The 22,362-nt window shown below is 37.8% G+C and overlaps 1 protein-coding gene across 1 annotated transcript in view; it reads left to right on the plus strand.

The window, feature by feature from the left end:
- LOC133994936 (leucine-rich repeat transmembrane neuronal protein 4-like) overlaps positions 1-22,362 on the plus strand; it is a 933,350-nt gene that overhangs the window by 57,553 nt on the left and 853,435 nt on the right. Inside the window, exons 2-3 of the mRNA XM_062434181.1 lie at positions 8,895-10,011; positions 10,063-10,525. Coding sequence (XP_062290165.1) covers positions 8,895-10,011; positions 10,063-10,525 — 1,580 coding nt within the window. The remainder of the gene's footprint in view (positions 1-8,894; positions 10,012-10,062; positions 10,526-22,362) is intronic.

The following is a 22,362-nucleotide window of genomic DNA, read 5'->3' on the forward strand; positions in this document are numbered from 1 at the left end:
ATGTAAGTTACGGGCAGTTTCTCTTTTGGATGAAGAAGCATTCTATATACCGTTTGTTGCTAATCCCATTGATCTGAAATGTTAATGCTTAGACTTAGCAAATCAATACAGCTAATCATGGCATTAGGTCTTTGAGTGGTAATAATTTAGACCTTTCTCTTTTTCCTATAAAAGCCAGCAGGCGAGGCAAGAGAAATCCATCCATCTCCATTCTCCTCTTTTCCCTGTTATGCTTGACTAGGTCATGGACTCACTAGACCTCTGTTACTACATCCCTCACAAATCCAGGCAGAATAACTGAATAACTAAATTGACTGCTTGTTTCATTTACATTTTTAATGGACCAGCTAAGCTTTATTTTTCCATATATCTAGTGCTTGTTGCACCAGTACAGTGTATTTAAAGCTGGCTGCTCCTCCTTTCCCTGCATGTGCCACTATATGTGCAGCACCAGAAGTAGTAAAATAAGCTTTTATCATAAATCAGCTATTTTAGACAGCTTCATGCTTCTGCTATAAGTTGAAATTACAACTGACTCCAATTTTCAAATTAATGGGGATAAAATAATGGGTTTTAAGTGTGTAAAAGGTACTTCATTTCAATATTGTAATGTCACTGTGTCCAATTAATCACTGTTGCATGATGGGCCCCACGACTGGTAATATGTCACACACTTCTGTGCCCTGAAAGTATTTTTAATTTTATGTGCCTTAAATCTGAGTGAACACACTCAATAATGTAATATATCACACATACTCTAGTGCCCTAGAATTCTGCTTGCCTAAGCTCGATCACACATCACACATTTTAAAACCCTTGGCTCCTGTGTCAGAGAAGAAGAAGGGAGGGCGGGATGTGGAACTGGAGGATATAGCAGTCCCATATCTGAAGCTTTAAAAAAGTACATAATATTATATATAATAATATTATTTATTGCTATGCTAAAATATTTTAGCTTTGTGATCAGTCTTTCCCTCAGTCACACCTCATCTCTGACTACGCCACATGCTTTCCAGCTGTCACTTTGATGTTTCAGCTGTCACTTCACTGATCATACAAATGCTCCATGTATATATATTTTTAAGGTATAATGAGAGCCATTTTCACAATGAAATATTGAGTATATAAAGTCTATAAAAAGAGAAAGCACTTTGTAATGTATACAGTAAGTCTATATCTACAAAGTTGATTTTGTGCCAGTTTATAGCCTTGAAAAGCTTCCAAAAAGAAACACACACTATTTCTTTTTTAATGTGTATAATCTATGGTACAGTAGACCATTTAATAAGAAGTATATTTATATTTTTTATATATTATAAATATATTTTGTTTTCTTGCACATTTTTCATTTCTTTGAAGTGCTTCAGTGTGCCGCCTTCGCACTGTTGGCCAACCCACTTGGGCACTCTGGGTAATAGCCTTTGCATCAGTGCTCAGAGCAGCGCGCATTCAAATGAAATATCAACTTGTCGCACCGCCAAGGAAGACGACAGCTGACTCTGTGGGGCCTGCCAGAATCCACTCTGTCCTCTGGGGGGGAGGAGGAGGAGGAGTTTCATTTTTATGGGATTTCATAAAGGTTGCCATTGGAGCCTGACCCTAAGTGAGGTAATTGGGGAAAAGATATATTTTGGGAGCTTATATAATAACTTTAGCTGTTTAGTGCATTTGAGAGCCCATTTTAGTTGACGTTTAGGGTGAACAGTTATAGTCAGACTTCAGCAAACTACTCACCAGTGGTGAGTTGTTGAGCCTAGAGGGGGAACAGGAGAACAGAGCCTGTTCTTTAATTGATATTTATTGCCTGCAAGTGCATCTTTATCAGCAGCAAATTGTGTTGAAGTGTTGCTCATTGCAGACAATAAAAGAAAGAGTAACGTGCTCTTGTTTGCTTCGAGGCACAAGTACTCTGACAATACACTGGATTTTACCAACGAGAACTAAAAGTTGAATCTCTTGCGAAAGTTGTGTTAATAAAATCTTAACCAAATAAAAGTTAGGAGTGGATTTAATGTTGTTGTTTGTTTTATATTGCAGCCTTTATTTCAAATTCATCTTAAGGTTACCAACATTCTTCTGACAGTCCTCGGCTAGTAATTCATTGGGGAGACATTTTTTGATAGATGGCAGCCCACTTTTTGTTGCTTGAATATTCATCCATGTTCACTGCTATCCATACTTAAAAGAAGTAGAAGAGACTTGAAGGTTCTTAGGAACAGATTTACCTTTGCGATAACGATACCCATGTTTATTTATGTATGGCTGTACTAAACATTGTTCAGCTCTTCAAGATTTAACTTGCACAGGATACAAAGTCTCCAAAAAAGCCTCTGGATGTGATTGGTCATGCTGTACTAAGAAGAGAGAGTCAGGTAAACAGATGTATGTGGCTTACCGCATGAGATCATATCTCCTCTGAGGGGGAACAGATTTCATAGCGATGCCTGCATGAACTGAAATGTTATTTATAGTTCAAGTTCTAATCTTCTTCCCCTTTCCATAATGACATGTAGAGATATTGAATTATTCTGCCTATTTTTTTATTTTATTTTATTCATGATGATACCAATGCGGACATATTTTTCACTCTAATATAACATTTCAAGCTCCTTATAATAATGTCAATTGTTACTAATTAGTACCCAAGTGTAGCACCGTATGTTAATGTATGCTTGCAATCGGGCATCTTTGTGTACATTTTTCATTTTAAATGAGAACGTGATGTTGTTTTGAGTGTTTGGCTTTCTTATTCTCCTCTTTTGTCATCTTCTCTTCTCATTAGCTTCCCAACAGAGACAGTCTGTCTTAAAGCTTTCTTTTACTCCATTTTGTCTTTGAAGTATTGCTGGTGTGTTGCTGCCAAGAAACTAGGGTGTGAGGTCTTAAGGTTCTTACAGCACTTGATGCATGAAACAAAAAAAACCCTGAGTGATACCTGAAAATAAATTCACATTGAATGAGTGGATAATTAATCTGGCCCATAGCGAAAGTCTCTCTCTCCACTTTGCTCTCTAAAGCCTTCCAATGGAGTCTGTTGTACACATGTCCAGTGGGTTTTCTTATTACCCTTCTGTCTACACAAAAATCCATGTTTAACCAATGAGTGCTAATTAAAAGATGCAAAGGCGTCAGTGAGCCAGTGGCTGAATGTTGTGGCTTTCTATCACATCGTATAGCCTGGGGTTTTCTACCATCTGAAATATGACTAAATCCCTCTCTTCGGGTTCACAGCAGACTCTTCTAAATACTCCAATGGGATTATCATTTAGGGAAAACTGATGACGGTGTATAGTGCTGGGAATGCCAGTTTAGAGATCACCTAATGGAGGTGATGGAAGTGGTAGTGCATCTATTGCCTGGAGGACTCAAGAGATTTATTTATAGCACACACTTTGACGCAGCATGTCATTTCGACTCATTCTCATTTACTCATATCACTTTACCTCATTTAGTTCCTCTGTTGCTTTACTTCCTTCTGCTGGCCTACTTTTTGCACTTTTCCATATTAATGACATTCTTTTTACATTCTTCCATTCTTCCTTTACTGCAGTTTTATTTCAATAACCTTAAACATCAAAATGTCCACACAATGTTTTATTGTTTGTTTATTAGTTAGCAGAACTCTGCAAACTCATTTCATTGATATTTGGTGCAAAATTAGGCCTTGAGTCGGAACAAGTCGCTTTTTTAAAAAAAATGATTGAGGCTTTTTTTACATTTAAAACACTTACAACAGTGACAGATAAAAGTTTTGGCCAATTATAGTACTACTGCATGAACTGCAACACTGATTCAAAAGAAAATAATCTGTACTGTATATATCCCATGATTGCCTACCACTGATGCTGATCCAGGTGCAGATCAATTATTTCTTGACAATTGGTATTACTAAAATAACAAACAAGTTTATAGGCTTGTGCAGCCTCTGTAACGGTATGTGCTCTCAGAGTGCGTTTTAGCGGTCACAAGGTAATTGTTGTTAGAGCAGAAGATTGTGCAATGGTGCACAGGAGCTACTACCTTGCAATTAAGTTATAACCTGTAACTTTCATTTAATACAATTCCAATATATCCAAAATTTGAACCATAAGCCGAATCCAAGCCATATATCAAACTGTGAATTGTGTTTACTCATCCACCCCTAGCATCTAATGTCTCATAGTGCATAATATAGTTCATGATTTATGCATATCATGTGGGACTGTGTTTGTTTCCTACCAATTTAAGCATGAATGAATCTGTGTTGTAATTGTGTTACAAATGCCTGTTATTCATCTGATTTTTGTTCTCATGTTGTATCACTCACTCTCCTGTCATTTCAGATCCTGACACTCCCCCTTACCATGTAATCAACTAATTCCCTGGTATCTGGTTCTCCCCGTCCATCTTCTCATCTGCAGCTCATTCACTCATTAGACCCTCTGCATAAATAAAAGTCCACTTCCCATCCCTAGTACATTATAATATGTAATATATTTTATGATTAATGCAGATCAAATGGGACAGTGCAAGTACTTATTTTAGCATGAAATTCTCACAGTAACATGTGACGCAAGTTGCAGTATAATGAAGCATAATAATATGCTATGCATACTATATGCCAGCTAATGGAGGAATAAAATATGTTATTTAGTTACAGTAGCAGCTTAGAAGAGCAGGTTAGCACTTGACATGAAAAGTGATTTTCTCTATGTACATTACTTCTGTCCTGAAGCTTTGGTGTACATTAAAGTTGCACATTCAAACTTATAATGAACATTTACAAGAGGCATTACACTGCTTTTTATATGCTATATACAGCTTTCTGAAAAAAGGAAAATAAATAAATGTGAATATAAAATGATTACAGTGCACATAACGTGACAATCTAGGACTTGCATTGTCAATTTAACCAATCTTTCGTCATCATTATACACTCCCTCTGTCTATTTATCTTTAATAATGTCAGTCTGTCTATCCACAATTCTGGGAAGAATGTATTTCTGTTTTTGTATTCAAGTCATTCCCTTGCTGTCATTTTATAAACCTTGACCAAAGTCAAACAGTAAGTTATGCATATAGTACAAAACAAATCATAGCATTTAGGGAGTATGTGGTCTTGTACTTTTGTTTTTGCGGGGACCAATTTGGGCATTAGACCTTGAGAGCAAGGACATTTTTGGAATTTGAGGGCGTTTTGTCCGCACTGAATTCAAAGGGCTGTTCCAGGGCAATATATATATATAAATATAAAACGCATTTTAATTACAGGCACCTTTCAAAGCACTCAAGGACACCCTACAAACACACATAAAAAAACAAACAATGCATCAAACATGATGATCACTATATGACCAATATGAGACTGAATATGCTAGTTGGAAAAGGTGTGTTTTAAGGCAGGATTTAAAGGTGGCGACAGAATCAGATTTGTGAATGTCTAGTGGAAGAGAGTTCCAGAGACAGGGGGCAGATTGGCTGTAGGCTGAGGGTGTGTAGATATGAACAAGTGAACATGTTTGTAAAGATATGATGGTGCCAGGTTATGAAAAACCTTAAAGGTGAAAAGTAGAATCTTGAACTCAATGCGGGATTTGACAGGGAGCCAATGAAGTTGTTGCAGAACAGGAGTGGTGTTCTATAGAAGGAGTTCTGGTGATGATACGAGCGGCTGCATTCTCGACAAGTTGGACTTTATCAAGAGACTTGAGACTAAAGAGGAAAGACAATAGTCCTAACAGGATGTAATCAAGGTGTGATTAAAAATAGTGGAGCAGTTAGGTGTAAGTGACAGACAAAGACAATTGATATTGTGCAGGTGGAAGTATGCACTCCGAGAAAAATTAATGATATGGGCTTTTAAAGATAATGTGCTGAGGGGATGGAGGAACAATGGAATTGCCAATGGTCAAAGAGAAATTGTTGGATCTTGCTTAATTGGATTTGGTGCCAATGAGACGGACCTCAGTTTTGGCGCTGTTAAATTTGAGTGAGAACCATGATTTAACTTCCAGTAAGCAATTGGAAAGGGAAATGGGTAGCAGAGTGGACGTAGGCTTAGTGGATACGTAGAACTGGGTGTCATCTGCGTAACAATGAAATTGAATACCAAATATCCTGATAATGTGACCAAGAGGTAAAAGGTAAATAATATATTGCAGCCTTGGGGAACACCACCAGATACGGGAAAGGACTTGGATTTAAAATGTTTAAGTTAAATAAATAAACCAAATATTAAACTCCCTGAATATGAAAGTCAACCAACATCCAAAGTATGCTTTTTGCAAAGTCACACTTTTTGTATTGTATTTTAACCCCTAAAACTCTACTTTAAGGAATCAGTCTCTCTCTGAATCTCTCTTTATATTATAATCTTAGCAAATCAAAAACAGAGGTCTCCCATGGCTAAAATTACAAACTCCATACCTCTGCCAACATTTATTATTAACAACCTCTAGACCTTGAATTATCTTATATAATATTTTATATTATCAACAATAATTAGATCCCTATTGAGCTACTGTTTCTTGTCATCCCTACATTCATTCACTTCCTTCTCAGAAACACTGCCATTTCAGCTTGTCCAAACAAAATTAATACTCCCCCTCCTTTTCTACCTTTATACAGTAGAACTTCATTGTTAATTGTCAAATCTGTGTCCGTTAACAGCAAAGCAGCTGACACAAAACTGATCATGAAAGCAGAGAGGTGCCTGAGGGAAGGTAAAAATACTTTTGAAAGCAGAATTTTGAGATATTAATATCCTTAGTCTGAGCAATACTCAAAGTGAGACCAGAAGAGAGCCCTGGGTTAAGGATGTGTCCCTTGACATATAGTGCAGTCAGAATGTATTAAGACAGCGATGTGTTGGCCCTGTAGTGCAGCATGTAAAATTTGAAATCAAACCACACTAAAAGGTTAAAGTTCTGACTGTCAGCATTACTTTCATGATGTTTACATCAGATGAAAAGTACAGGAATTGCTGCCCTTTTTAAAATGCTCCTCCAGTCTTAAGGGGTGGAATACTATTTAAACAGTGTACATAAACACAAAATTAACATTATCTTAAATAATTGGTTGCTAGGCAGCATTTTCCTGGATGATGCCCTGCCAGATGACTGACTTTAATTATGTTCACATTTCTTGTGTGTTTCATAAGCAATAATCAGGTGCTCATAGTCATTCAAAGCAGAACCTTTGTAACACAATGCAATCTATAGTAAAATGGAAAGGACCCAAAATAGAGCCTTAAGGAACTCCTTAATAAGGAAAGGAATTCAGGTCATGAGTTATCCAACACTATAGACCGTTTCATGCATGGGACCAGGTAATTTGCGATGGAACACATCTGGTCTTAAGGGACATGGTGTCCTTGAAACTGTTCGTGCGAAAACCTTCTGAAATATCTGTGTACAGGTCTAGGTCCTGGAAGCCTGATCCATAACATGTTTTGAGACTAGGGTGCTGATATTACACATGTCCTCTTTTATATTAACCTATATATGGGTCAATGACGTATAAGGATTTAGAACAACTCAATTGTAGAATAATAAAAACAAGCATATCTAATGCAGTAGTTCAAACATTCAGAATGTTGTGTACCTGAAGATCCATATTATAAATTTGAAATTAAGTGATTTTAATGGTTTTTTTCAAGAATAATTGGCACTGGCCATAAAAAAAGTCATGTAGTGCGACCATGATTCATCTTGAAATAAATTAATTTACTTAACACGCTTCAAATCTTTTTTTTTTTTTTACAAGTTTTCAGTAATATAAAGTGTTTGGAAACAAAGTATTTGCATTTTTTTTAAATCTTTGTAAATGATGGTCTTTTATTTATATAAGACATTTCAAGATGAATCATGGTCGCACCAAATGACTTTTTTTAAGGCCAGTTCCAATTAATCTTGAAAAACCACCATTAAAATCACTTTCAAATTGTAATATGAATTGTCAGGTACACACCATTCTGAATGTTTGAACTACTGCATTAGATATGCTTGTTTTTATTATTTAAAATTGAGTTGTTGAAAATCCTTATACGTCATTGACCCATATATCAGATATTCCAGTGCATTGAAGGATTGTCAAACTTCTTGAAATGGGGAAAGGGTGGCATGTTTCACCCCTGGTTTTTCTTTGATAAAGTAAAATGTATCTGATTTCCATTTTCAAATCAATATCAAGGTCATAGGGGTCTTACAAATAGTGGCAAATCTTGCAAATCTTCCAAAGTGTATGTGCTGGGCTTGTGCTATTTGTGAGAAAACCGTGAAAGATTTAAAGTCCTTAGAGTTCTTGTTTCTTTTTACATTTCAGCACTGACTCCCATGATATCATAACCTTCGACAGATGTATAGAATCTTTGTCCAGATGCTCATCATGCTTGAGAAGCCCATGCTCAGAATACTAATTCTTAAGATGAGCAGCCTCTCAGTAAGTGCTCTTGTGCAGAAACCAGTGTTATGACCCATGATAATATAAAGACTAACAAAAGGATGTTATGCAAACTATAGATGCTGGTTCTTGATTTAGCTGCTTTAAGACCAATAAGAACTAATGAAACTAGCATTGCCAATTAAACCTGAAGTATAATTATTCACTGAGTATGGAGGAAAGAAAGGACTTTACCTTCTAATACCATACATTCCTATATTAGGTCTTTTTTTAAATACAGTAAGATGTTATCATATTCTTCAGAAGATCCCTTAATTTTTCCACTAATATGTTTCAGCTCTTCTGGTACATTTTGACAATGAACTTGAAATTATTCTTCACATGGTGAACCTGCTTGTTTCTTTACAGATGATACTGTGATGAGTTTTTTGTTCTGTCCATGGTTTATTTGCAAATAATATTTAGAAATGTCTTGATCTTCATAGCAGTAAATTGTCTCTTTTATTCTCTTATAGGTCCATTGATGTGTGATAGACGAGTGACACACCTCCTCTTTCCTCTCCTCCTCCTCTTGCGGGCTCCTCTACTGTTTAGCTTTGGTGAGCGCACCTGCCCCAATAATTGTCGATGTGAGGGAAAAACTGTCCATTGTGATTCATCTGGCTTCTTAGATGTCCCAGAAAACATTTCAGTTGGCTGCCAGGGCCTCTCTCTGCGCTACAATGAACTGCACACCCTGTTACCATATCAATTTGCTCACCTCAGTCAGCTTCTTTGGATTTACTTGGACCACAATCAGATTTCTGCTGTTGACAGTCGAGCATTCCAGGGAGTCCGCAGGCTTAAAGAGCTAATACTGAGCTCCAACAAGATCACATCCCTGCACAATTCAACATTCCATGGGATTCCCAATCTCCGCAGTTTGGACTTGTCATACAACAAACTGGAAATTCTGCAGCCAGGTCAATTCCATGGCCTAAGAAAGCTGCAAAACCTACACCTACGCTCAAATGGTCTTTCCAACATCCCGATTCGAGCCTTCCTCGAATGCCGAAGTTTGGAGTTTCTGGATTTAGGCTACAATCGAATCAAGGCTCTTACTCGTACCACCTTTTTAGGGTTACAGAAGCTGATGGAGTTGCATTTGGAGCACAACCAGTTCTCAAGGATAAACTTTTTTCTGTTTCCGCGCTTAGCCAATCTGAGATCACTCTATCTGCAGTGGAACCGCATTAGGGTGGTCAACCAGGGGCTTCCATGGACTTGGTATACACTGCAGAAACTTGATCTTTCTGGAAATGAAATCCAGACCCTGGACCCAGCTGTGTTTCACTGCTTGCCCAACCTTCAAGTTCTCAACCTGGAATCCAACAAACTGTCCAATGTCTCTCAAGAGGCAGTGTCAGCATGGATCTCACTGACCTCCATTAGCCTTGCTGGGAACATGTGGGATTGCGGAACTGGCATATGTCCACTTGTGGCTTGGTTGAGGAATTTTCGGGGCAGTAAAGACACCACTATGATTTGCAGCAGCCCAAAGTATCTCCAGGGAGAAAAAATTATGGAAGCCACAAGGAACCATGGTATTTGTGAGGAAACTGATTATGTTCTGACTGAAACACCATCACCAATGTCAGACCTAATTTCTGAAGCCACCACTGAACCGACCTTTGCCCCTACTAGCGGATCTCCACCTATGCCACCAGCCAGCACCTTTGGTCCACTCCCACCATTCAGACCTCAACCTATTCCTCACCCTACCTTACCAGGGCATATGAGCAAAGACCCAAGAGACTCAGTTGCTCGCACTCGACCCACCCACATACCACCCCCAGAGCTGGAGCACATGACTCTGCACAAAGTGGTGGTGGGCAGCGTGGCCATCTTCTTCACCATGTCCCTAATCTTGACAGTTGTTTATGTCTTGTGGCGGCGCTACCCAGGTGCAACAAGGTTGCTACAGCAGCGATCCATGGTAGGAAGGAAACGTCGCAAAAAGAGCCCAGAGCCAGAGCAGAACCTGAGCTCCCAGCTTCAAGAGTATTACATGAGCTACAACCCTGCTGCCACACCAGAAGCATTGGAGGTGCTAGGCAATGGCACTGGTTCCTGCACTTGCACAATTTCTGGCTCCCGGGAGTGTGAGGTATGACCCATCGCATCAGCCTAAAAATCAAAAGTCAAAATCAAAATACAAAGGCTCACCAGAGAGGTAAATCTTTTATCAAGTATGCCCTGTAAAAAACACTTTTGAATCACAGTTAAGCACCTATGACTCTTCGATTACGAAACGCTTGACCCCAAATGTTTAATGTCTCCAATTATTCAGGTTTTTCCTTTCACATTGAACCTGTCTGAGGGGAAACAAACCACAACGTTAGTTAAAGCAATAGAGAACTTTGTGGTGTCTTAGGTTAATTGAGTGTGGCTTAAATTACTGTTTTGTATCATAGTATTTATCTGTGTGTAATTTGTTACCTAAATTCTATTTTCAAAGCCGCACCTGTTCATGTTACTGTATGTCGACTATAAGGGACCATGAATAATTGGACACTATTTTGCAGACACCACTCCACATCAGCATCACATGGCTCACATAGATTAAGGAATGTGTTTGGTGTGTGTGTTTGGGGGAGAGTGGGGTTTGGTAGTGGAGGATTATATGTATGTATGTGTGTATGTGTGTGTACTTGTATGACTATCATTGTGGGACAAATTTGAGTTTTATACCTGGGAAGTGAGGACATTTTAGGAAAGTGAGGACATTTTGGCTGTTCCTGACTTTCTGACACACCTTCGAAGGGCTGTTTGAGGCTTCCGATTTAGGGTGAAAGTAAGAATTGGGTTTAGGTTCTGTTTAGGGTAAGAATTAGGGTTAAGAATTTAGTTGTGAGGGTTAACGGGGCTATGCATTATGTCAATGAATGTCCAGTGCAATAGTGGATAAAGTACTTTTCTATTGATTTGACAATAATTGCTTGACAGGCTTTTTAATACAATTAAATAGTGGAAAATACTACCTTGTTCATTACAAGGTTGAACATCCATTCTTGGTGACCAAAGTTTGTGATGGCATGGTCTGTGTAAATGCAATGCAACTGTTCCTCAATGTTAAACTGGGTTTCTCAGGAAAAGCACACACTTCCTCAGTTATGTGGGGAGATTTAAGGTAATTTGTACAGAGTCAAGGCAATACGGTAATCCCAAAGCTTATGATATGGCTTAAACGTGGATCCCTCTGCTGTGATAAGGAGTATATTTATAAACCAGGGTAATTACAATCACCCGCCTGAAAACTCAGAACTGCAGGTTGTCTTTGCTTTAGAAAATGCTGCCTTTTAAAAACAACCCACCTGTGACTTGCCAGTGGATCCAACTGGGTTTTAAAGGTTAATGAAACAATTTTGTTTGCTAAATATTTATTGAAAAATGTGTCAAATGTACTTTAAAAAAAGGCAAACAAGTCGTAGTAAGGTAAGATTGCTTTGACCTAATTTTCACAACAGAGACTCAAAATTTGTAATTCTGAAATCCTTATCCTGAATTTCGGGGTCAGAATTTCATTTTCTGATCATTGTGAAATAACAGTATTATACAAATGGCAGTAAGAAAAAAGATCTACGACCTATGAAGACAGTTGAAATGGACCGTAATGATTCCTTGAGACATTTATTGAAACTTGACTGTATAATACTGTAGAATGTAGTGAATTGTTATACAGTTTACATATTGTACAAGGGAAATCATTATTGTTATGGTACCTCATACCAACAATTCCTAACAGTAGTAAAACATTTTTTTTAAAAAGCATTAAAGTATTCAGAAAGGATCATGATTACATATAGTCCAGTACTTATTTTTTTGCTGCAAAGAGATGGTCAAATAAATATAAAGCTTATAAGACCTTTCCATTATGTTGGCTTTATAAAATATACACAATGGTCTGTCTATCTCTTGATGCTGGTAAACGATAAGTTTTTATTACATGTTCCCTCAAGTTCAGAGGAAAAGTTTAGCAGTTAGTTTACTTACATGTAGTAAATTTCCCCGTGAAGGATCAACAAAGTATATTTATGGTTGTGGTGGATTATAATTAGTATGATGTATGAGCAATTTTGAAAGGCAAAAGTGATTAACTATTAAGAGACCAAAGTGATTTCTGGGCCTACATAATGCATAATTGAAAGAATATATCAGTTTTATCCTGCCTCACTGACAGATTCCCATACCAGAAACTGCAATTTGTGCTCACAATATATATGCATCATATTTAATACAGTAGCAGCTAATCAAGCAATCAGTTATTGGGATGAGTTAAGGAGCACTACAAATTCACAGTCCAGTGGTGTTATGGGTTAGAATGCTATCCATGCAGAAAGTTTTAGTTCTTTTATGAAATTCAGTATTTTGATTTGCTTACTTCTTTAGTTTCAAATGGAACTTGTGTTTCCATGGCAAGGCAGAGAAGTTGAGACATTATATTTGCTGAGGACACATCAATCTTACAATCTTGAGCCACAGCTTAATTTAGCTTATGCCATAGAACCTCCATCCCCATTGAAAACACATTTGCAAACATATGGACCAGGTCCCTGTGTATACTTAGCGACATCTATCCAATACTGAGCTACTCCCTAGAGATAGAAAACAGTGGCTCGCTGAAGACTGCTAACCCTGCTTTTACACCAAGCACTTCATTGAACTTTGGTTGGTTTTGCATTCGGAGTTCAATCAAGTTGAGCTTTGACCTTTAATATGGTAATCTCCAAGCCATGTGTTATGGCATTGGCAGGAAGTGGAAATTAAAGTATGAGGGTGACAATTTCACTGTAGATAAGAATGTAGGAGAAGTTTGTTGCATCTTTGAATTCCCAGAGTTATTCAGCTCTATACTCCTACTGGGACGTAGGTAAAGAAAATCACAGGAATTGCATAAAATATCAGAAATGATGGAGGTGCCAGGTTAGTAATAAAGGAGTAAATTAAGTAACTGATACTTTTTATTAATGATTATTTACATTCTAAAATAGTCTGAAGCATCGTTGCTGCTTTTTTTGACATCTTTATTGAAAATTAAATTACAAATGTTCTCAATTTGAAGCTGTTTCCATGTTCTATGCTACATATAATAGAGTATGTCATAAACAAATTCACATTATGACATGCCTGATTTATTTAGAAATCTAAACACAGAGCAAGAAAATGTTGAGACCCAGGCTCATGCAGAGGTGTGTATTGTGTAGTCTTGTGTTGGTCACACGTCTGGCACTTGTTTGACTGCAGTTTGCTGCTAAACAAAAGCATTAAGATTCAATCTTCTAACACTGCAAATATTCTGGAGTAATCAGTGTCAGTGTATTGTCTCTTTCTGCATAACTATAATCCAAATCTTATGTCACAAACAATTGTTACTTTTCTCAAAATCTCTGAAGGGTGTCCACAATAGTTTGTTGGGAGAGGGTTTCTACACTGTTGCTTATTGCAGGCGTTTAATAATTGAGAAGCTGGCGTCAGCCTGGTTTAGTTTGATGAAAGTGCCATCTTGCTGGCCAGCACAGCTGGGCTGTGCCTTTCATTATGGCTCTGTGCAGCGTCAGCAGTCCCTGTGGAAGGCAATGTGGAAGAACAAAAGCCAACACAACACATTTACCCTGCTGTGGCTAGGATTCAGTGAGGTATTGTCAAGACTGACAGAGAATGGTGTCAGAGCCCAGTAGGAAAACAGTTTGAACACTTCTCTCTCTTTCTTTCTTTGGTCCTAAAGGTTTTGAGGCTGGAAACTCCAGTTAAAAGCCCTTGCAAACCCTGACAGGTGTTATCATTTACTCTGGCTGATTAGACCTCTGCTCAGGTTGAAGTCAGAGGCAGCTATGCTGGGAGCTTGCTGAGTTCACCAAAATCCACACACTAATGCTGTATTCACATTACACAGAAGTAAATGTGACCAGCTGAGGGGGAAATACAGTTCAGGTCATCTCAAGTAAGAGTTATGGGGCATTTCTAACAGCTAATATCTCCCAGTTGGAGAAAAGAACTACGGAAGAGTGAACAGATTTGTACCAAAATTAACAACTCTGGGAAACCCACTGCTAACACCTGAACAATTAGCTAATTAAAAGGGATCCTACGTTGTTTTTATCTGGTAGGGTTAATGTTGATTTTGATGAAACTGTGATGTGAAGATGTGCAATTTTCAAATCACAAGAGTGTCAATCCTAATCATAATTGACATAATTAACATTGTCTTAAAAAGTTTCAGGAAGTGACTGTTGATTTCAAGGGTTATAATCACAACTGTTGTCAGCAAATTTACTCAGTTGTTCCTTTGAGTTAGCGAAACAAAACAAAAAATCTTGGCTGATTGATATGCTCACTGCACGCTGGTAATTTCATGTAGCCTAAGATGGATTCATTGTAGAAGAATCACCATTCTGAATTAGTTTGAGGTTTGTAAAAATAAGGAGTGGGCTATTGGTTTTTTACCAACAGAGTGGCAAGTTTTCTCCTACATAAACAATCTAAGTGATCACCATACATCAGTTTCAGACATGTAGCTTCCCCCATAATGAATGATCAGATTAACAAATGTGAGCTGTAAAGGTAAATATCCTTGGATTCATTTGTGAACACTTCTGAGTTGTAACAGATGGTTTTACCGCTTATCTACTCATTCTACCAACATGGTGTGAGCCAACTTTTTCTGTACGTCACAAAGATGTCGATCAAGCATCTGTGAGCATCTGTTCACGCCTACACAGCCAGAAGATGAGCATAAGTATATACAATGATTTGTGTGAATCATTAGTGTTAAATGGCTTTAATATCTCAAATACACATACAAATACACATCAGCGGTACAACATACAGTATGGTCACACTATTTTATACTCAACTATTGACACTCCACTTTCTATGAAAAGATTTCCATTTACAAGTTAACCATCCAAGCCATTCTGTTTACTTACTGTATATCCTCCTTTAGTGAGCTTAGCTGTATTTGATGAATTGACAAACTAGGCTAGTAGTTAAGATGTACACTAAGTATTGTTTTCAGGAAAAAATGTCTTGAAAGTAATGCATGCATTGGGAGATACACAAAACACTTTGAGTTATTCAGTGACACTTGACTGTATTTCAAACTAAAGAACACTTTCAGCTAATATTGCTTTTAGTGTAACATGTCTGTCTTGCTCAAAGCCTCAATTACACCTAGTCTACAAGTAAATGGAGCTTAGTGTAAGAGGTTTTGCTTTGAAACTGCTTTCTCAATGACACATTGTGAAATACAACTATTTTACATATTATGTAGGATAATAAATATAATTATACTTATATTTCTTGCTATGTAGAAACCAATGTTCTCATTGGTAGGATTAATGATAATAATGTATTTCATAATCTCAGTTGGAAAACATCTGGATTTCAGTCACATATGCTCTTTCATATATTCATACTTTGCACATGTGGCCCTATAATAACAATAGAAGTGTGCATAAAAATGCCTGTCAGATTGAGATAGTTAGTTCTATACCTCCTATCGTAAGAAAGAAAGACAATTGCAGATGTTGTACAATGTGTTTCTAAGATAGATATTAGATAAAAGGAAACAAGCTGCCCCATCGTCATTAATTAGTATGATAAGATAGATGCTTGGAAGTCAACAACAGCATGTATTTTAAAAGAACTAGTAAATGAATAGATAGTGGCATAAACAAACACAAAAACAGCTGATCAATTTCTTAAAACAAAGTTTTAAGAAATCTACACTAGGTAATTGAGGTTGTCTGTTGTGGGAGACAAAAAATACCCAGATGTGCCAGTTCAGCGTCTCCCTCTGGTCTTTTTCCTCAAGCACTCCCTGCATATCAGAGATACTGTTCCTGTACCCCTCCTCTCCTCTCACAGCTTTGAAGAGAGAAGGATGTCACACAGCCAGCCACAACGTTCACTTCGCATGTCCCCTGGTTAATTTCCCCTCCAGACCCGTTCCACTTGACAGGCATTCTTCCAAAAACCATTTAGAAGAACACTTTCATTTTCCGCTCCCTCTCCCCTTTACCTCATCAGTTTTAAGGAACCATTAAGAGCTTAAGTGCAAGCAGGCGTACACTGCGGAGCGAGATCTCAATGAATATACAGTAGGTCTCATATTCCCGATTCCAGTTGAGTCGTTTGCTCTCTTGTTTTTTCCTCCAAAAAAAGATTTCCCTTTGCCAGGCCCTGACTGTGTACATCATGAAATCCTCTCTGAATCAAAATAATTAAATTAATCATTTCTGTTATCAAGCAAGATAGAGTTTTAAAAGACTGAATTATTAAGAGGTTCTTTATGATTAATTGAAAGCTTTTTTTGTTACTGATCAATGCAGTCCCCGAAATCCCAGTGCTGTACTCTCCAATGGAAGCAAGATCACGTTGCTTCAGTGAGCCAATAAATTAACCGCTATCAATGGCAATGGAGGGCTAATGAGGGCAAGATGTATGCTTTTCAATGCTTGGCTCAAGTCTTTTTCTGGTTGACAAAGCAGAGATAGAAAAAAAAAAGAAACCATCTTCGTTTATCATCATTTCAAAATGCGGGTGGAGAGAACAGCTGCTTGGACGACAATGCAGGCAAACCCCTGGGTGAGAAGTATTCCCACTTATCCAGTGCAACAACCTCTTAACTATCTCAGAGGGGCAATTTCATGCCCTCTTCCCTCGATTGCTAGGTCATCCTCCAAAGAACCCCGCAGTGGCTTCTGGATGATGATGCATGTGCTGAAATGTTGTAAACGTGGCGCTTTACCCACAGGCACTCCTCCCTATCGCACATGCAAAAATACAGTCATACATACTCACCACAGACCCCAGTGAGCGATGTATTATTAGCAGCATCTGGAGCCTGGCTCGGCCCTGCAGCTAAGACAAATAGGGATATTCTGTTTTACTGGATATCACAACAAAAACACAGAAAAAGAAGATTCATGTGATTCATGTGTGTGTGTGTTTGTGTCTTAGACTAAAAAGGGGGGAAAGAACTCAGTGGCACCTTATATAAAGGATCCACCCCCTCTATTGCCCTAAATTGAATTTTATAATCTCCTACCTGCCCCGCTTTTCCTCTTGCTGCAGGCTTTGGCAGACGCTGTATACTTTATCCTCAGATAACAGTGGCATCAACCCATCCACCTTCACTTGTTCTGTCAAAAACACACAAATAATCGTATTCTGACACAGTCTTTATAACTGCAAAGCCGCCATGCATTCATACACTTACTAAAATCTGCAGCTACCAAATGGGGATAAGTGTAACTAGCAATATCATGACATTACTACACTATAAGTGTAATTAAAATGACATAACACGCCTGCCCCACACACACACAAACGCTCACGCAGGATGTTAACCAAGTGCATTCCAGCAACTTTACTTATGGAGCGTAGTAATATGGTGTTGAAGCAATCCGTTGATTAATTGGGGAGTTTATCGTAAGCAAACAAATCAACAGTAATTATGATAATGGCTCCGTTTTGTTTTTAAAAGTCATTTATCAAGAAAAAGTTCCAAACATTTGCTGTTTACAACTTTTCAAATGTGACAATTAGGAGTGGGAAGAAGGTTAACACTTAACTCCACCACAAGTACACAAGCTTTTCAGAAGTCTATCTTAATAGAACATTTACCTGCCACCTGTTTGTTGATGGTTGCCACTTGCTGTAATTAGTCCGACCATCTATAACTGAAAGCATTTGTCAACTGACAGTGAATCTGCAACTATTTTCCCACTAACATTATTTTGATCCAGCTTCTAAATTGTGAAGATTAAGCATAAATTGTGCTTTTGTTTGTTCTATGTGATAGCAAATCGTAATAGTAATGCATAGGGATGAATCAAAGATTAGTCAGTTAACCCCACCCTTGTCCTGGCCATTAAGCAAATCCCCTGTGCCGCAAATACAAAGAATGGCATAAAAAATCCTTCATGTTCCATCCTCAGTTCAGCCAAAGCTAGTGTGAGCAGTGCGAGTTTGTCAAATTGATCTCTTTTGTGCAACACTCCCTCTTTGTATTTCACAAAGAGTGTTTCCTTGCCATGCCAGACAGGGGGGAATGTTCTGTCAGTTTCAATTGCCAGAAGAAAAACACCAACAATACACCTACAAGTGAATACCAGGTTTCATATTTCATACTAGCATCGGTTGAACTTAAGAATGCATTTTTTTCCACAGAACTATGGATTTTGTCCTTCATCTCTTACAGTTTAATCAGTTTGTGAGGTTTTGCATCACAGCTATTATGTAGAGGACTGTTAGAACTGATTACAGCGTCCCATAAGTCACAGCAGTGCTTTGAGCGAAAATTTACATGGCATCCATCCAGTAACAAAGAAAAAAGTCCATTCCCGCACAACCTTATGACCTCCGCATTGATTTATTAAAAAGAGTTGACGTATCGGTCACAAGGACTTTTCTCAAGACGTATCAATCACAAAGTAGAGCACAGAGCTTGAAAATAGCCCGTAATTGCATGATAGTCCACAGCTGTGTTGGAGGTGTATCCATGATCACATACAACAGCTTATTCATTCAAGATTCCCTAAACTGTCAAAACATATTCAAAATCCTTTTGATATTACTAAAAAGCTAAATATTTTTCCAGGGTAAGGCAAGGCAGTTTTATTTATATAGCGCATTTCATACACAATAGCAACTCAAGGTGCTTTACATAAAACAAACATTTAACAGTAAGAATTGGAAATAAAAAAACATTAAAAACATGCAATTTGAGAAATAAAAATAAAACCCAATAATAGTACAATGCAATCAACCCACCCTAAGCCTGGGCTGATTTCAGTTCTGCTGGTAGTTTGTTCCAGTTGTGTGCAGCATAACAGCTAAAAGCTGCTTCACCATGTTGAGTTTGAACTCTGGGTTTTACTATCTGACCTGAGTCAGTAGATCTCAGAGCTCTACTCATGTATTCTGGACCTAAACCATTCAGTGATTTGTAGCATAACTTTAAAATATATTCTGTAGCTGACTTGGAGCCAGTGTAAAGACTTTAGAACTGGAGTAATGTGCTCTGATCTCTTTGTTCTGGTTAAAACTCGAGCTGCAGCGTTCTGAATGAGCTGCAGTTGTTTAATGCTTTTTTGTGGGAGTCCAGTCAGAAGACCGTTACAGTAGTCGAGTCTACTGGAGATGAAAGCATGAATCAACTTCTCCTGGTCTGTTTGAGACATAAAACCCTTCACTCTGGATATGTTCTTAAGCTGATAGAAGGCTGTTTTGGTGATTGATTTGATATGACTGCTGGAGGTCAGATCTGAGTCTATCAGCACGCCAAGGTTTCGGACTTGGTCGCTAGTTTTTAGAGAGAGTGACTTGAGATGTTTACTGACAGCAATCCTCTTCTCTTTATTGCCAAAAACAATGACCTCAGTTTTGTCCTGATTTAATTGAAGGAAATTTTGGTTCATCCAATTTGTTATTTGCTCTAAACAGTGACACAATGACTGTATTGGGCTGTAGTCATCTGGGGACAGTGCTAGATATATCTGTGTCATCTGCATAACTGTGATAGTCTACATTAGAGTTCTGCAGAATTTGACCCAAAGGCAGCATATATAGACTGAACAGAAGGGGTCCAAGAACTGACCCCTGAAGAACTCCACATGTCATAGCCACTAGGGTAGTGGTGTGTCTAAGTATCTACAGTAGTATATGAGTATCTACAGCTCCATGGGGTCCTGTAAGTTAAGATGTATGCATGGACAAATATATAAAATGTATATAAAAGGGAGGACAGACCCAAACAGAAAACAAGCACATGTGAATACATATGTGGTGATGGTGTTGGGGGGTGTCGAGGGATTTCAAAGGGCTCAAATAAATCGAAACAATACAACAGTAAAGCGGCAGGACATACACCAACTCGTGACAATCTCACAAAATGTGAGAAAAGAGGTGTAAAAAGTCCAACTCTAGTTAAAAAAGTTTATACCACACATTCTACACAGCAGCATTTTTTTTTGTTTTGTTTTTTTACATATATATAAAATAAGCAGGTCAATCATAAAAATATCTATTTTGGGGATTTGACTGTAGGTTGGGGTTGTTACACAGGACATTTCATAGGAAAGCCCTGAGATCCAGGTCCTCGTTCATTCTCAATAGTGTGAGGGTCTCTAATTCAATGATCCAGTATGCCTCCTATAAGTTGCCTCCTTGGCTGGAAATTTCAACTCTCCAGTAAGAGGTCAGTGGATATTTCATTTGTGCAAAAAGAAGGGCAGCTGGACTGTGTTTGAATTTCTAATGGAAGAACAATGTTCCACCATTCTAGTCTTCAAAGATCTATTCGTCACTTAGATTTACAGTTTACCACAAGGACTCCTGATGGGGTATATGATTTAATAAACCTTCATTTGTTAAACCTCTCATTCCTCATTAGCTGTTTCATTGCCGACTGTGAACAGAAGAGGCCAGCTGAGTTTAGACAGTATGGGGAAATAACGCCTGCAGGAAATCAGCTGGAATCAAAAGTGGGAAGACGGAGGCACCGCGCCGTTCCAGGTGCTATTTATATCATTATAAGATTGGTGCATAATGTGCAGTCAGCCAAGAAGTGCCATGAAATCACCTCTACGCAGACAGAGCATTGGTGGGGCTCTTTATAGAGGCTCACGACCAATGACCAATGACCAGCCCACCCTAACTATTAACAATTGCCACAAAGCTGTCGCTGCCAGATGTACTGTACTTCATGGACCTTGAAAGTGTGAGAAGTCACACACAAAAAGCCTTTAAATACTTCAATCTTCTCCTAAAGAGAGACAGACGACCTAGAATAATTTACAGTCTGAGCTTCTATGCTTTCAGAACTTTGACTGTAACAGACCTTTGTAAGTAGTGAGTGTGGCAGTTCATTTTTTTGTGCTCTAAGGCCTATAAGGTGAATATATAGTATTCATAGTGTTCAAGCTAGAAAATATGTTCACACACTTAAAGATGTTTAGACTGATTTTTTTTAACATTAGGACAGATATTAATTTGATGATCTGTAGGGATTTGGTCACATTTAGTATCTGTTTCTTGAGTTCTTAATCATAAGTTGCCAATATTATCAGATTCACAAAACTTGTCTATATTTTATGCCATTGTCTCACCTTGATCTTTTTTGCTTGTAAGTTGCTTTTTTTTTTGTAAATGTACTGTATTTGCAGTTTGGTTTTTTCCTCTTGTCACATTAATTTTAATTTCAAGGCTCTGGCTCTTTCTCTGCAAATGTTTGAATTATTAAAGTGTGGTTTTCAGAAGGGAGCAGAGACATTTGTGGAGATCACATATTTTTTAATGGTGCCCTATAGGCATAATGTTCTTGCAGCCACAACCACCCACAGAGGCCACTCCTTTTGTAGAGTAGAGCTGTTGAACAATAATGCCGCCTAAAGTTACTTTTCTACTTAGAGTGACCCCTGTTAGTTTGAAATGTTTTAAATTTATGTCATCATAACAGAGGGAAAAATAGAAGGAACAAGTTTTATTTTCTCTCTCTAAAGTTATGACCAACAGCTGGAATCAACTTTTTAAAATTTGCTGTAAATGAAAACAACCCCATTATTGTTCATAAACTGATGAACATGACACAACCAATGTTAATTGGATACTTACACATTATTTGGATTATACAGTACAAATAATTGGCTTACTATAGTATTATAACCATCCACTAGTAACAGTATATTTTAATCCTGTCTATTTAGTCTCTATAAACAGTATAAAAACAATTGATACATTATGTACTCATTAGCAGATGACAGGACATTTTCTTACAATAGTGCATTACAATTTAATGAGTTTTCACATGTACAAAATACTTTGAAACTTAGGATTCAATCTATAATTGTTAATTGTATGTGCAGTTTTATGGTGTTATTAACCTTGTTTAACCTTTTGCATACATGTAAAGCAGGTTTTAATTGTGTGTGTGTGTGCATG

Source organism: Scomber scombrus, chromosome 15, assembly GCF_963691925.1.
Source record: "Scomber scombrus chromosome 15, fScoSco1.1, whole genome shotgun sequence".
Lineage (NCBI taxonomy): Eukaryota > Metazoa > Chordata > Actinopteri > Scombriformes > Scombridae > Scomber > Scomber scombrus.